The 16,230-nt window shown below is 38.8% G+C and overlaps 2 protein-coding genes across 3 annotated transcripts in view; one reads left to right on the plus strand and one right to left on the minus strand.

Moving 5' to 3' along the window:
* MAK (male germ cell associated kinase) overlaps window positions 1-610 on the plus strand; it is a 79,129-nt gene extending 78,519 nt beyond the window's left edge. Inside the window, exon 14 of the mRNA XM_031946865.1 lies at window positions 391-610. Coding sequence (XP_031802725.1) covers window positions 391-437 — 47 coding nt within the window. The 3' untranslated portion in view covers window positions 438-610. The remainder of the gene's footprint in view (window positions 1-390) is intronic.
* On the minus strand, window positions 521-10,230 carry LOC100923659 (transmembrane protein 14C). 2 transcript variants are annotated; one of them, XM_003760182.4, is made up of 5 exons: window positions 10,089-10,230; window positions 6,356-6,432; window positions 4,489-4,590; window positions 3,387-3,474; window positions 521-1,005 (listed from the first exon to the last, which is right to left on the minus strand). In XM_003760182.4, exons 2-5 carry the CDS (start codon window positions 6,429-6,431, stop codon window positions 948-950), a joined length of 324 nt encoding a protein of 107 aa, XP_003760230.1. In that variant the 5' UTR covers window position 6,432; window positions 10,089-10,230; the 3' UTR covers window positions 521-947. The 2 variants fall into 2 exon arrangements, with proteins under 2 accessions (XP_003760230.1, XP_012397099.1); XM_012541645.3 differs by lacking the exon at window positions 10,089-10,230 and adding an exon at window positions 7,989-8,011.
* Window positions 10,231-16,230: the final 6,000 nt, after the last annotated feature.

Genomic DNA, 16,230 nt, shown 5'->3' on the forward strand with positions numbered 1-16,230 from the left:
CCACTTAGTGTGTCTGACAGCTCTACTTCAAGCCCTTTTTGTCAGTTCTCTAAACTCAGATGTCAAATCCTTCAACTTTTGGCCACCACTGGATATTTCTCAGGATTGCCTTCTGAAAATATTTAAAACCCTTACCATAACATGGTCTGTTAGATATATCACAGAATTGGTGCTAATGTGGGTCTGTCTTAGTTCCCATATAGAGTTTAAGCTTTCCAAGTTGCAGTCACTTATAGCACAGACCTGTGACACAGATGGCCAAGCCCATGTCAATGCTCCACATAATTGAGCCCCCATTTGTAGTACAGTTTTCATAGTCTCAGCATTCATTCAAATGAGAAATTTCTCTCCCTTCTAAGTCTTGACAAAGTTCCCCTGCTTGCTTCTCAGCTCACAAGGTAGCTCAGAACCCATCATTACAGTGTACCTGCAAATAAAGTGTAAGGAAGAACTGAAAATTACTCAGGAGATGATCAGTGAAGAAGCTGCTCAACTGCAGATATGAGGTACCAGAATAATATGATTTCATAAAACATTTTAATTTCTGAATCAAGCATGTATAATTGGGAATAATTAAACATTATGGAAATACAAATTATTATCTTTCTTTCACAATGTGGCTCTTTGTGATATAGTAGACAGCTCCTGAAACTGGTACAAAATATTTCACTTGTCACAAGATGGTGAAACCCACTAAGACTTCTTTGGAGACAACCGAAGACTGGACCAAACTATTAACCATGGCAACCGAATATGAGATGAGATTGTGACCCATCAATTATTGGATCCCTCTATAGATAACAAAATTCAGTGCTGCTTTGGTTTAAAAAACAGAATCTCCAAAAATATCAGGATATGTACACATGCTCGGGTCCTCTGCTCATACACTTAAGTGCTGGAAATTTCTGAAATTCTTGATCTCGTATCAATTTCAACTCAGATTTTAATTATGCTTGCCGGGGCTTATCCAACATCTTTAGACCAAGTCTTCCAACCATCAGGAGACTATTAAAAGGAAATACAAAACAAGTTAAAACAGACATGCTTTAACTATTTTGTGAGACCTGATTTCTTCCTGATTACAGTACCTAGTTGCATTTTTAATTGACACTTAGAAAAACATTTATAATAATAGATCATGTTAGTATAAACACTTGGAGTCTACATACTAAAATGTAACATGAAACTCTTATTTCTATCTCCCCTGAGAGATACTCATGTCAGACTTTCTTATACTGTCAAAATGAACATTTCTGCCTAACAAAAATAACCTCCACTAATTTCAAGCAAAGTTTAACATAATAACATATAATAGCATAGAGGCTTAATAGAATTTCACATTCAGGGAAATTTTTAATCACATCCATTTTAAGGAAAAGAACCCTGTGAAAGTAAGACACTGGAAGGAACCTCTGCCAGTAAGCTTAAGTGATAGAGTATTAAGGAAGTAAAATAATTGTGGTGTTCTCTTCTTTTTGTAAAATATAAACTTTCTCTGGGAGCAGGTTTCTTAGGGAGGTTTTCTGGAGGCAGCCTTAGTTTTGGTTCACAGTAATAATCACTCCAAATGCAGCCAGCTGTCAAATCTTTTCTTGTCTCCTTCAATACAGCCCGGTTAGTTTTATTAGAGGCCTATCTCACTCCTTGGTTCCAAGACCTCTTGCAGTTTGTCTTTTAACTCTTCCAGCTTCTGCCTCTAGCTCAACTCGACTCATGGCTTCTCAATCTCCAACTGACACTCCCCTCTCAATCTTTTCAACTGAATTCTCCTTATTGAGCTTCAGCTGTTTAGGTTGACTCCTCCTCTGAGAGTGGGATTATGGGAAGGTGTGAATTTGGATATCTCATACTGAATCCTGAAATCTCCCAAACGTGTGAGCTAATGTGTGAACTCTCAAAGGTGTTAACTTAAGCATTGTTTCCATCAACTCTAATGAGTTAACACCTTGTTTCAAGTTCTGGCCCATAACATCTCCTTGTAGGATCAGATCAATCATACTGAAAAATGCTAAATTAGATAATTATTGTCTCTATCAATTCTAATGACTTAACCCTTTGTAAGGATTCCAACAAATAATGGACAATTTTAAAGTTGGAAATGGATTCAAAGTGGGGAAAAAAATAAAATTACTAAAACTTTAGGGATTATTAAATCTAAAGTAGAAACTGCAAGGTGAGGTGAGGAGAGGAAGTGCCATATTCCATTCTCCATTTTTTAAAATTTTGTGATTTTTTTTCTGACTACAGCAATTAATCCCTTAAAATTCTGGGCATTGTTAATATCTCAATAGCTATTTTTACTCTTGGTATGTGATGTTTTTAAGAGGCCTGCTACAGTTTTAAGGTTGATTTTTAATTACAAACTGAAGATTTAATTTAATTTATAAACTAATAAAATTCCTTAAAAATGGAATGCAATGGTTTTATAATGGAAATCAATGGAATAAATGAAATTTATTTAATCAAAATTTAGAGAAAATTTTCTACTAAACAAAGGACATTTGCATGGATAACTGGTATAGTATATAATAGTAAAGGTGCTTTGATGTTAGTAGTAATTGTTACTGTTCTGGCCAGAAACTCTAAGGGTCTTCCCCTCCCAGATTGATTCTTTTAAGAAGGTCTAACTAGCCCAGTGTTTGCTTCAATTTTTACCTAGCTTTTAATTACTTAATGGGCTTGGACTCAGACAAACGGAGCTTTAGGACCTTAGCTTAAAAAAGGCTAAATCTCCCACTGCCTCTGGGGCCACCAGGACCATCACCAGTGGTCCTCACCTCTGTCTTGCTGTTGGACTTCATTGATTCTGGAGGAGAGAGCGGGGCCAATGACTTTGTACAGTTCTGCCTCACTTAAATCCTGTTCACTTGCAAGTCAAGACAACACCCTCCTGATGTCATTGGACCTCTTTGAGAATGATGGATGAATAACAATAAACAACTTTCTACCTAGGTTTGCCCTTTGTAGAGGGCCCAAAAAATAACTGTAGACCTTGGCAATGAAGAGGAGTGGGAAGGGAATGGACAGGAATCCTGGTGTAAGCCATTCTCTCTAAGCTTGCTTGGTCACCTGGGCTGTCCCTTTAGGTATGATGTAATCCTCACTTTCTGCTTCAGGCTTTTCTATCACAGAAGGCAGGTTTTAAGCGTTATCATTATAATTTATTATCATTATATTAAGCGTTATCTATAGCTGCATAGCTACCCCTGCTTTAGAGGGCTTTGTCTTTAGGCACATGTGTATAAATTTAACACATATAGCTCGCTTCTTTCTTTGCTACACTGAAACAAATGATGAAACAACAATTATCTTAGGCAACAAATAAATAGCCACCACAAATAATCTCTACTTAGACTAAATGAAACAGAAACATTTTTGGACAATACCTGGCACCCGAAATTAAGCCTGCTGGCATGAATTTTCCAGAGTTGTAGAATCTCATTCCCATGATGCCAGTTAGAGTTCCTGACGCCACTGATGGAAAATATCCAAAAAAAAAAAAAAAAAAAAATACAGTATATCTTTAAGTGGCAGTAGGTGATGTAGTGGATAGAGCACTGGTCTTTAAGTCAGGAAGATTTATCTTACTGAGTTCAAATCTGGCCTCAGACACTTACTAGCTGCGTGATCCCTGTGACATTTAACCATTCTGTCTCAGTTTCCTCATATCTAAAATAAGCTGGAACAGAAAATGGCCAACTACTCTAGTATCTTTGTTAGAAAAATCCCACATGGGGGATCCAACTCACAATGAGTTGGAAGTGCCTGAAAAATGACTGAACAACAAAAGTTTGGGATTGAATGAAATAAGGATAAAATCCTGTGAATCATTTATGGCCCACCTCATCCACAGTCTTTTCTGATCAAGGAAGCTGTAAGTGCCCTCTCCCTCCATTGGTTCCCAGAGAATTATATGCACATCACTTACCTACACAATTAGAATATGTTTATTTGGTTTTGCTTTCCCCCATTGTCAATGCTGAAGCTAATAGGTCTGAGTGTAATCTCTATTGTCCTCAGTAATTTTACACATTAATTTTAGTAAGAAAATCTAAATCACAACTATGCAAATATACATAACAATAAATAATGCTCTATATTTAACTTTTTCTAAACATTAACAGAGTTGCAAACAATTGGAATTTTTTTCACATTCTGGATCTGTGACTTCATATGGATCATCTGTGAAATACAGAATGACCAGTAGGGAAACTTTATACAGCTATAGATCAACACCTAGTCTTAGAGCTGCCCAGATACCAGAGGTTCCTTGACTTATTCTAAGTCATACAGCTAGTATATCAGATAAAGGACTAAAGGACTTTAATCTAAATCTTCCTAACTAAGAAGGTCAGTTCTTTGCTCACTATAAACTACTGCCACTCAAACAGGAAAAGTGTCTATAAATATAATGAACTCACTAAATCCCACTCCAAAACCCTCAAGCTAACACTGTTTCCCAGTTGGTAAATCCAAAAGAATACTTACCTAGGGAAAGCCAAATGTTCTTGGGATCCTGAGATAGCTGATAAGCTCCAAGGCCTGCCAAACCACCAAAGAGAAGACCAGCAGCCAGAGATGGGACACTTCCTATAACAAATCAGACCCATATTAGTTACTTCTCACTGTGGGCCACGGGCAGTCTGCCCTTACTAAAATTACCTTTAGTATGATGAGAAACATCAAAAAAGAAGTATGATCCAACTAGTCACTGAGGAAAGAGGAGGAGAGAAAAGGGGGGAAAAGTTAAAAGGGAAGTGATGAAACTAGTACCAAGAAAAGGGAGAGAAGAAAAGAGAAAGGAAGGAAGGGAGGAAGGAAAGAAGGAAGGAGAAAAGGAGGGGGAGGAAGAAAAGGAAGGAAGGAGAAAGGGAGGGAAGAAGAAAGGATGGAAGGGAGGAAGGAAGGAAGGAAGAAAAAAAGGAGGAAGGAAGGGAGGGAGGAAGGGAGATAGAAAGGGAGGAAAGAAGGAAGGAGAAAAGGCAGGAAGGAAGAAGGAAGAAAAAAGGAAGGAGGAAGGAAGAAAAGGAGGGAGAGAGGGAAGGAAGGAAGGAAAGGAGAAAAGGGAGAAAGAGATCAAGGAGGGGAAGATGAGAGGAAGAAAGAAACACTATACAGAATAGCTACCAAGAAATAATAATCACTGAGAATCTCCAGTGAATTCTTTCAAAGTCTAAATTGCATTGTATTCAAGGAAGCAGGAAAACAACTGGGCACTAGTATAGTGGATGGAATACAGACCTGGAGGCAGAAAGACCATGGTTCAAATTCCACCTCATACACTTACCAGCTGTGTGACCTTAAATATTAACTCACACAACTATTATAGCTCTTTTTCTCACTTGAAAAAGTAGAAGTTGAACTCAATCTTTCAGGTCCCTTTCAAATTCTAAATTTATAAGCCTATAATAAATAAGTTTACAAGGATGAAAATTTGGGGGTGGAGGGAAGTATGTGCTGCAAAGTTCACTTTCCAGAAATGTTCAAGGATGCCGGCCGAATATACATCCTTGGGGACTCACAGCAAGATCCTGTCTAGCTTTATGAGTATGGGATGATAACTATTTGACATTGAATGATAGTCCCATGCCTTGGGCCTCTGTCTTAGTAAGCCATTTGTATAAAGTAAAGATAACAATGAAAAATTACAAAATCAGACGCAAGCTATTTTGCTGATACACTGGATAACCTTTTAAAAAACAACAGTGAGCTGTATTTATGTAATTGCTACAGCAGAAATAACATTAAATGTGAAATCAGGGGGCTGGAGTTTAAATTTTGTCTCATATAAGTCAGTTCATCTCTCTGGGCCTCAATTTCCTGATCTATAAAATGAAGGGTCTGAACTAAATGATATCTAAACTCTAGTTTAATTTTGATCCTAGGCCTATGGCCCCCCTCTCTCGAGCCATTCATGTAGTTTAAGTGAAAATATAACCAAAACAAAAAATTTGTTATGATACATCAATTACACGTCCTTCAAAATGGCCAGTCACTAATGACAATAGACTATGAAAAATTTAACTACTCTAATCCATACAATCCAAGACAGTTCCAAAGGAGCTCTAATGAAAAATATTTATGTCCAGAAAAAGAATTAATGAATTCTGAGTACAGACTGAAGAATACTTTTTTTTTATCTTTTTTTTTTTTTTTTTTTGGCAACATGACTGATATGGGAATACATTTTACATACTTTACATGCATAATTGACATATTATTGCTTGCCATCTTAGAGTGGGAAGGGGCTAATCAGAGGGAGAGAATTTGCAACGCAAAATGTAAAAATAAATTACCATTAAAAACAAAGTGGTCAATCACCAGTTAGACAAGATTTATAAGAATCAGAGCATACCTGCTTTTGCATAGCCAATTATTCCACCAGAAGCAACCAATGCTGCATAGCCAAAGCCAATCCAGTCCAGAGCCATCCTGATAACAGAAAAATAGGAATTCAATGACAAAACTCTTCCTTTAAGAAAAAAAGTAGTTGTCTACTAATTGACAAATATTTATTTATATGTCCTGGGAGCTTTGCTAAATAAGCTGCTGCTGTTGTTTGTCCTTCGTTCTTGAAAAAGAAGACATCACAGAGGTGATGCTGTGACATGTATTTAAGTGACAGAAGATTGTGCAAAGTCACCAAGGCTCATTTTCTCACCCAGAGTCATCTAGGTCCAGTGACAAGAAATAGATTAGGATGACTTGAGATGACCCTGGATTCAATGGAAGACCTTAGTCTTTTTAAGCCCAGATCTTTAACATCAATAGGTCTCATTTTGACTGAGAAAACACCCAATCAGTAATATGTCTGAGTCTGTCACTCAGAAAAATACTTAACTGTGGTTGTGGATTGTGTGAAAAGAGGAATACAAGGTTTTGGGTGGAGTGTCAGTAATGCCTAGTATCTCAGAGAGAGGCAGACAATAGACTAGGTAGGAAGAATTGAAAATATTTTTCATATGCTCTTTAAAATTCCTGTTATCTCAGAGTTTCATTTTGCTCCTTAATTATGTGTTATGATGGATTTCATTTCTAAAATGATTCTTCCTATCAACTGGGAGATGATTGGTAATGAGAGAAAAACCAGATTTAAAAGAACATAAATACAGCAAGAGCTGGCCCTGAAAATTTCAGTCAGAGTTTGCACTGTTCAGGGCAAGTGAAATATGTGACACCATAAAAAAAAATTTACAGCATCTTCATGAAAGCTGGGATAAGTAATAATAATGTATTCTTAAAATTTTGTTTTCTTGGCATGTCAATGACACAGAATCCTAACTAAAGAAGAAATACTTATAGGCTAGGGGGAAGCCCTCCAAAACTCTTAAATGGGGTGTGGTGGTAGAATATTGCTTCCTTCTTTTATTTCAAATATTTAAGTATACAACTTACTCTCTGGTGATATAAAGACAAAAATGAAACAGTTTTGGTCTTTATCTGTGAATGTAGCTTTGTCTTAAATATCCTTTAGTACTCAGAAAAGTAACATTACTATAATTCAAGAGATCTAGGTACTAATATTGGTTCTGCCAATATATTGTTCTACATGACTGAAGGAAAGTCCTAACATTTTGGGGACCCATGATAAATGCGCTAATGCTTTGCTTAAAAAGAGTTATTGCCTGTTGAAAACTGAGCTTAACATGTGTATAAATTCTGGCAACTTTTCCTTCTGTTAAGTTAAAAGCCAAAATTTGAAAGGAAAGCCTCTAGCCTCCTTTGCTCCTTGATCTTAAAAAAAAAAAAAAATTCTCAAGCTGTCTGTCCATTTTCTGGGTTTGTACTTCTAGGCTCCTCTTTCTATTTCTCCTTCTCCTACCTGTCCTTTTAATATTAAGATAAGATACATTTATTTCATTTTTTAATTTATAAGATACAGATCCTGCACCTTGTTTATCTTTTACTCTGAGCACCTAGCAAAGACAATGAACACAGAGACCAATAGCTCTAGTTTCCTTAACTGTGAACTCCCTCCACCTGCATACCTTAATTGAAGGTTAAATTGGCTTCTGAGGGAGGGGAGGAAGGAAGGAAGAGAGAGGGAGGAAGAGAGAGAGAGAGGGGAGGAAGGAAGAGAGAGAGAGAGGGGAGGAAGGAAGAGAGAGAGAGAGGGAGGAAGGAAGAGAGAGAGAGAGGGGAGGAAGGAAGAGAGAGAGAGGGGAGGAAGGAAGAGAGAGAGAGAGGGAGGAAGGAAGAGAGAGAAGAGAGGGAGGAAGGAAGAGAGAGAGAGAGGGGAGGAAGGAAGAGAGAGAGAGGGAGGAAGGAAGAGAGAGAGAGAGGGGAGGAAGGAAGAGAGAGAGAGGGGAGGAAGGAAGAGAGAGAGAGGGGAGGAAGGAAGAGAGAGAGAGAGGGGAGGAAGGAAGAGAGAGAGAGGGGAGGAAGGAAGAGAGAGAGAGGGAAGGAGAGGGAAGGAGAGGGGAAGGGGAGGGGAAGGAGAGGGGAAGGGAAGGGGAAGGAGAGGGAAGGGAAGGAAGGAGGGGAAGGGAAGGGGAAGGAGAGGGGAAGGGAAGGGGAAGGAGGGGAAGGGAAGGGGAAGGAGAGGGGAAGGGAAGGGGAAGGAGAGGGGAAGGAAGGGGAAGGAGGAAGAGGGGGGGAAGGAGGGAAAGAGGGGGGAAGGGAAAGGAGGGGGGAAGGAAGGGGGGAGGGAAGGGAAGGAAGGGGGGAGGAAAGGGGAAGGAAGGGGAAGGGGAGGGAAGGGGAACGAGGGGGGAGGGAAGGGGAAGGAGGGGGGAGGGAAGGGAAAGAGGGGGGGAGGGAAGGGAACGAGGGGGAGGGAAGGGGAAGCAAGGGGGGAGGGAAGAGAGAAGGAGGGGAGGAAGGGGAAGGAGGAGGAGGAGGAAGGGAAGGGAAGAGGGGAGGGAAGGGAAGGGGGGAAGGAGGGGGAGGGGAAGGGGAGGGGAGGAAGGAAGGAGGGGGAGGGAAGGGAAGGAGGGGAGGAAGGGGAACGTAGGGGAGGGAAGGGAAGAGAGAACAGGGGAGGGAAGGAATGGGGGAGGGAAGGGAAGGGAGAAGACGGGGAGAGGAAGGGAAGGAGGGGGAGGGAAGGGAAAGGGGAGGAGGGAAGGAGGGGAGAGGGAAGGGAAGGAGGGGGGAGAGGGGAAGGGAAGGAGGGGGAGGGAAGGGAAGGAGGGGGGGAAGGGAAGGAGGGGAGGGAAGGAGAGGGGAGGGAAGGGGAAGGAACGGGGAGAGGAAGGGTAACGAGGGGAGGAAGGAAGGAGGAGGGAGGAAAGGGGAAGGAGGGGGAGGAAGGGAAGGAGGGGGGGAAGGGAAGGAGGGGGAGGAAAGGGAAGGAGGGGAGGAAAGGGAAGAGGACGGGGGAAGGGAAGGAGGGGGAAGGAAGAAGCGAGGGGGGAGAGGAAGGAGGGGAGGAGGGAGAGGGGGAGAGATTGAGGGTGAAGGAGGGAGTAGGAAGAGGGGGGGGAGGGAAGGGGAAGGAGGGGGGGGGAGGGGAGAGATAATTTTTTTTTAATTTTAGATAATGAGGCTAAAATTCCCCAGCAGCAATCCAGCTCCTACTTTACTTGCTCTGTATTTAATGAGACCAGGATCCATCTTGCAGGCCTCTCTTTCCCCTTTTACTTATTCACCAATGCAAGAACCTTCAGTTAAAATATACCTAAGTACACACACACACACACACACACACATCTGTCTGAAGAACATAATCTGAAATAGCCCGTACACGATACACACATCATGCCTAGAAAATATCTGGAAATACCTGTACACACACACACGCCTGGAGAATATAGTCTGGAAACAGCATTAGGTTGTTTTTTGTTTTTTTAATGCGACCTTTACCCAATCTGCCCGCAACATACTTTCATTTCTGACGCTTGAAACTGTATAAATTAGTCCCAACATTTGGCTTATTTAAGCACTAGAGTCAACACATTTTACTTAGTCTTGAACAACATTCACAACTTGCTTTAAGTGATGCAAAAAAATAAAATTAAAATTAAAAAAACCCTCCCAAACAGACAAACCAACAGAAACCCGTGCCATTTGCAAGTCTGTAAAGTGCACTTAAATCCCTTTAAACAGAACACCGCAGGGAAAGCTGACACCCCAGTCTAGTAACTAACCTGTGAGCAAGGGCGCGTAGGGGTGGGACACGCGAGACGAGCTGAAGGTTCTAAGGGAGAACGTTCGGAGGCTCACCGTTCCAGGATAACCGAACACTTCCGGGGAAGAACGAGTGCGTTCCTAAAAGCCTTCCTTTAAAAAACAATTAGCAAAAGCAGCCAATCACAATCGCCGAGCCGGGCCTTGCAGAGCGCGCTGGCTGGTCCCAAGGATCGGCCCCAGTAGATTACGGTCAAGGAAGTTTTCGGCCATCCTGAAGACGGGGAGAATTTGAAAAGACGGAAAAAAAAGAGTTTGCAAATAAAGCTGCTGACCACAGGATCCTGCTTTCGGAAGGGAATAAGGGGAAATTGCTGAAAAATGCCTGCGCCTCCCCCCCTCCCCCGGCTTTTTATTAAATTTTATTTTGTGCCGTCTGGCTAATGCGGGCTAATTATTTTGCGTGACTACATATATAACGGCTAATTATTTTGCATGACTATACATATAACGGGTTTTGCTTTTCTTGCTTTCTATGACAGGGAAGAAGAGAATTAGGAAGTGAAAATAAAATTGAAATTAAAAACTAGAAAATTACAGAAGTGAAATAAATGATGGGAGATGAATCGGGGCAAGGTTAGTCGTTTTCAATCCTGCCCGATTCTTTGTGACCTCATTTGGAGTTTTCTTAATAAAGATATTGGAGTAGTTTGCCATTTCTTCATCTCTGGAAGTATGCTTACTTGTAAACAACAACAACAAAAAAATTCCCTGTTCTAAAAAGATATCCTGGTTGCTCAGCTATTCAGTTCTGGAAAGGGTTATGAGGATTAATGAGTTAATTGCTATATGATAGCATTGAATTCTCAAGATGATTAATGGAGTACAGTGTAGTTAATGCCTATCATGGGATCAAACTCCCCTCATTTTAGGCATAGGAAGGGAAGGGATAAGTAGATCGTAGTAAGATAGTAGAGGCAATTCAAATATAGATCCTCTGATTTCAAAATGTACTCCATAAGGAGTCATCTGTTGTATGATAAATATGACCTAAAATTGTTGGAATCCTAGTGTTAACTCAACTTGAAACAAGGTACTAAGTGGAATGCTTGTGTTCACACGTGTGGGAGATCTTAGGGTTTAGTATGAGATATCCGAATTCCCACCTCCCTTGAAGCATTCAGGGCCAGAGAGCACTCTGGGAGAAACCCATAATCCCTCTGTCTTAGAAGAGATCCTATATAAGAAACAGACAGAGGCTCTATCGGGGAGTTGAACTGAAAATACTGAGAGAAGAGTTCAGCTGAATTAGATTGAAGAAGGGAGCTTCGGTCAGTTCAGCAGAAGCCCATTCTCAGAGGCACAACCAGATTGGGAGATCATATATATAGAGGAAGCTCTCAGAGCTTCAAGGAATTACTTCGGACATTGACTGAGGTCGGAGAGGAGCACTCTGGGAGGAAGCCCACAAGCCAGAGGGCGTGAATTTAGGGTTAGGGTTGCTCCGAGGCAAGAGAGATTCATTGCATCTTCCACCTTAGTGCTGGCTGGAGGCTGAAGAAAGCAGAGGCAGAAGCAAGGGACAATTTGCAAGAGCTTTGGGAACCAAGGAGAGAGAGAGGCCTCTAAGAAAAACTAACCGGAGCTATTTTGGAAGGAGAAAATAAACATTTGCATTTTATCAGCTGGCTGCATTTTGGAGTGATTAATACTTGTAACTGAAACTAAGGCTGCCTCCAGAAAACCTCCCCAAGAAACCTCTCTCCCAGAGAGAACTTGTATCTTTTAAAGAACAAAAACACCAGCATAAAACTAATATGCTATTTAATGCCACCAATAAATTTATGATTTTTAAAAAAATAGCTATAACAAAAAATTCAATTAATTGTAAAGTGACACTAGCATCTCCTTTGTATATTCCACAACATATTTGAAGGTAGCATTTGGATTTAATCCTGCTCTTGCAGCTTAATAACTTGCAGGACCTTGGATTTGGAGTAGTCACTAACTTTTTCTGACCTTCAGATTCCATCTTCGTAAAATGAGAATAGTAATACCTACACTATCTACTTCTTAGATTGTAAAAAGGGATAAAATAAGGTAATGCAGGCAAAATGATTTTCAAACCATACAGCATATACATACCATATGTAAATGGTAGTTATGGCTACTTTATTCTTAAACATTTCTCAATAACTTTTAAAACCATTTTTATGCCTCGCTCCACATACTTCACCATATAAAAACTTTTCTACTTCTTTTCATCTGATCCAAAAGAAAATTATCCAAGTGCTCCCTTTTCTTTGTCTCTTAGATTCATTAACAATTGTAGACTATGCAATTTGCTGGCCTTTCAGTTGTGAATTATTTAGCTGAACCATTAAATATGTCTGTTGGGTGTGACCAAGATTATACAAGGACCAGTTTAGGTCTGGAGTCTGCTGATCTTCAGTCATTATCTAATCACTTGTGTCAGCTTCAAGGGAAGTATTTTTTTTTTTTTTTTTGAGTGCTAAAAGAAGATAATATTAGTTTCTAAAAGGAGGCAGAATTTCACTTAGATAATCATAATATTTTCCAATGTCAGAACTCATAAAATGTGAGAGGTGATTTGGACATGAGACATCATCTTATCCAACCTCATTTTGAAACAATGTAATCTGAGAGACAAGGTGAAATGACTTGTGTTATGTTCTCATATACTTTATAATTTGGACATCTGGATAGAATTTAGAGATCATCAGAATCTTAGAAATCCCCTAGTCTAGCCTCTACATTTTCCAAATAAGAAAACCTAGGTTCATATAGCTTACATACCTTGGCTAAGGTCATATCATATATGCAGTAAATAAGATGTTAACTCAGGTCTTCTCCCTCTAAATCCAAGGTTTTATTCCACAACAATATTCTTTTGTTTATTAAATTCTGTAATCTTAGAGACAAAACCAAAAACCAGGCTGTGGCAAGAGTTTTAAGAACAATTCATAATACAAATCATGCAACTTGGGATTTATAATCAGGTGGGGAAAAAAATTAGACTTTCTCTGTTTGGTCTTGGACCAGAGGACAGAATTAGGAGCAGTGGGTAGACATTGTATAGAAGCAGCTTTTGCTTTAAGGAAATTTTTCCTAATAGAGCTTTTCAAAAGTGAAATGGGCATTCAAAATTAACCTGAGGAATTCAAATAAGGGCTAGACAATTACTTATCATAGATGGTGTAAAAAGAATTCTCATTTAGATACGACTTGAACTAAATGGCTTCTGAGGTCCCTTTAAGTTCTAAGATTCTATAATTTTATGTCAATTGTTGCATAAACTACTGCTTGATGTGTGTAATATTGGATGCCAAATTTTAATATATTCCTTTTTAATATTATTCATTTTAATTAATTTAAATATTAATATTAACAATTTGACAAGGTTATTCTACATATTGTTCTCTCAATTATTCATAGCAGTCAAGGGAAGTAGTAGTAGGAGTAATATTAAAATTATTTTTATTCCATTTGAAATTAATTTTAAGGTTTTGCTTGAGATTTACCTTTTCTAATGAACTTTCCCTTAAAGTTCCTTTATGTCCTATAAGCTCATTCCAGGAGAAAAGTAAGGGCATGCAAAGAGCATGCTATGTATTAAGGAGAAGCTACATTGTGATGAAAAACTGACTATGGTTAAAACATTGAGTGGGTGAAGTATTATACAGGTTGTTTAATTTCTTTCCATTAAAACATTCTTTTGTCAAATTCCTTTAAGCCTAGAGACAAAATCTAAAATCAGGCTATAGGTGTGTGTGTGTGTGTGTGTGTGTGTGTATGTATGTGTGTATATATATATGCACACACATACATATACATATATACACATATATGTAATATAAATATATCATAAATTATATATATTATGCAATTCATAATGCATATTTTTTGTACAAAAAGGAAAATCATTTTCCCACAATGTAAGGCAGACAATCATTCAATAAATATTTATTATTGTTGTTTACTTGTTTTCAATTGAGTACAACTCTCTGTGACCCCATTTAGGCTTTTCTTAGTAAAGATACTGGAGTAATTTTCTATTTCCTTCTCTAAGTGGTTTTATAGATGAGGAAACTGAGGCAAACGAGTTAAGTGATTTGCCCAGGGTCACACAGCTAATAGGTGTCTGAAGCTGTATTTGAATTCAAGAAGGTGAGTCTTCCTGATTTCAGGCCCAAGCTGCAAATATTAATTGAGTACCTACTATATGCTAGGTATTAGATTAGGTACAGATTGTAGAAATAAAGAATAAGACAACACTTGTTCTCTAGAAAATTAAAGTACATAGAAACTATAAATCAAGGCAGAATGTGAAAATACAATGAGATGGACAAAGAAAACATTCTATATTGAATAAAATTAGGGAAAGCATCAAAAAATTCCACTGAGGTTGAAGGATTTTGAGGGAAAAAACCTGTAATTCCATCATCTTTCTGATTATGTAATTTACATATTTCATCTAATTCCTCCTTTTTTCTGTAAGACTAAAATTTTTTCTTACCTCAAAACTTCAAAATGAATGGAATTATCTGTGATAGCCAAATCTGTAAAAAGCTTCAAAGATGAAAGGTTCATGAGTTAACATCAGGGAACTTTAATATTTAGGCTACTGATTGAGTCTCTCTGCTTCCCAACAAATTTCGGATTCCCACCAGAGACCTTCCTTAAACTCCTCTTTAAACTGAAAGAATTAGCAGAACCAATTCTGCCCAACCTTTCAAAGAAAAGAGACAGGGAATACAAGGGGGAGCTTCAGGAAGACTTAGGCAGAGGGTTAGTTCTCAAAGTCATAAATTAGAGAGGAATGAGTGTGAGAAAGGGCAGAAAATCTGCCTGGAGCCAGGCCTGATACCACAAAGATTACTCAAGCCAGGGAACTCTTGTATCAGATGATTCCAAACAAGAGGACCCAGCAGCCTGACCTAAGGTGTCTATAGAGTAGAGGAAGAAGGAGGAACCAGGAAGTGAAGAGGATTTCCTAAGGTGAGTGATGTAGAATACAGAAGAGAGGCAGAAAGATCAAAATATCTCATGGACTACCCATAATCACACAGCTAAAGTGTGCTGGATAGAGAGAGCCTGAATAAAAATCTCTCTTTTAACAGAGAAATCAACCAAGAAGGTCATGAAAAATATATGGAAGAATAACTAACACTTCCAAATGAAACTAGAGTATGCTGAACAAGTATTATTACAATAATAACTAGCATTATTTTTCACCTTTATTGTTGTTTGCTTGCTTTTTTCTTTCTCATTTTTTCCTCTTTTCACCTTGTGCAGCATGATGAATTTGGAATTAGTTTAGAAGAACTGAATATGTTTAACCATCATTGGATTACTTGCTGTCTAATGAAGGGGAAGAGGGGAAAGAAGGGCAAAAATTTGAAACACAAGGTTTTTCAAGGGTGAATGTTGAAAATTATCTATGCATATATTTTGAAAAATAAAAAACTATTACTTGAAAATTAAGCCAATTAGGTTCCAGGGGGAAAAAAAGCATTTATATAGTGCTTTAAAGTTTGCAAAATGCTTTACTAATATTTTATGCTCTCATTACCTTTAGAACTCACAAGAGCAAAGGTTCCAGTCTCCACCTAAAAAGGAAAACATCAAACAAATGCAAAGAACAAAAGCTGAGGTCTCTTTCTCTTGACCAAAGGACCTCAGGAAAAAAAACCCCACAGCTTCACTCCTTAAAAGTATGATCTCTCACCTGATACTACAAGCAAAGGTGTTGGTTAAACCCATAGAAATGGAGCAGCTGAAAGAGAGGAATGATGGAATCGTTTAGGCCTCTTGGATGCCTTCATAACCAACCAAAGAGCTTCTCATTTTCTGTTATAAGCCACCCACAGCCACATACAAAATGTCTACATATTTGTACAATTTGTACAAATTGTCTACAAATGCTCCAGTCTCTCTATCCTTTACACATCCATCATACTTCCTGGAAGAAGGCTCCCAGCTTTTCTATGTGGTGATGTTACCATTAACCAGCTTTCAAATTCCTCAAAGAAATGATTCTTACCAAAAACAAAGGAAACACTTTACAAATAACTCAAATCACAAATACTCTACTTAGAAAAATATAGTAAATTTTATTAAAGAAACAATACAGATATTTAA

The sequence above is a fragment of the Sarcophilus harrisii genome, chromosome 1 (assembly GCF_902635505.1).
Source record: "Sarcophilus harrisii chromosome 1, mSarHar1.11, whole genome shotgun sequence".
In the NCBI taxonomy this organism is placed as follows: Eukaryota; Metazoa; Chordata; class Mammalia; order Dasyuromorphia; family Dasyuridae; genus Sarcophilus; species Sarcophilus harrisii.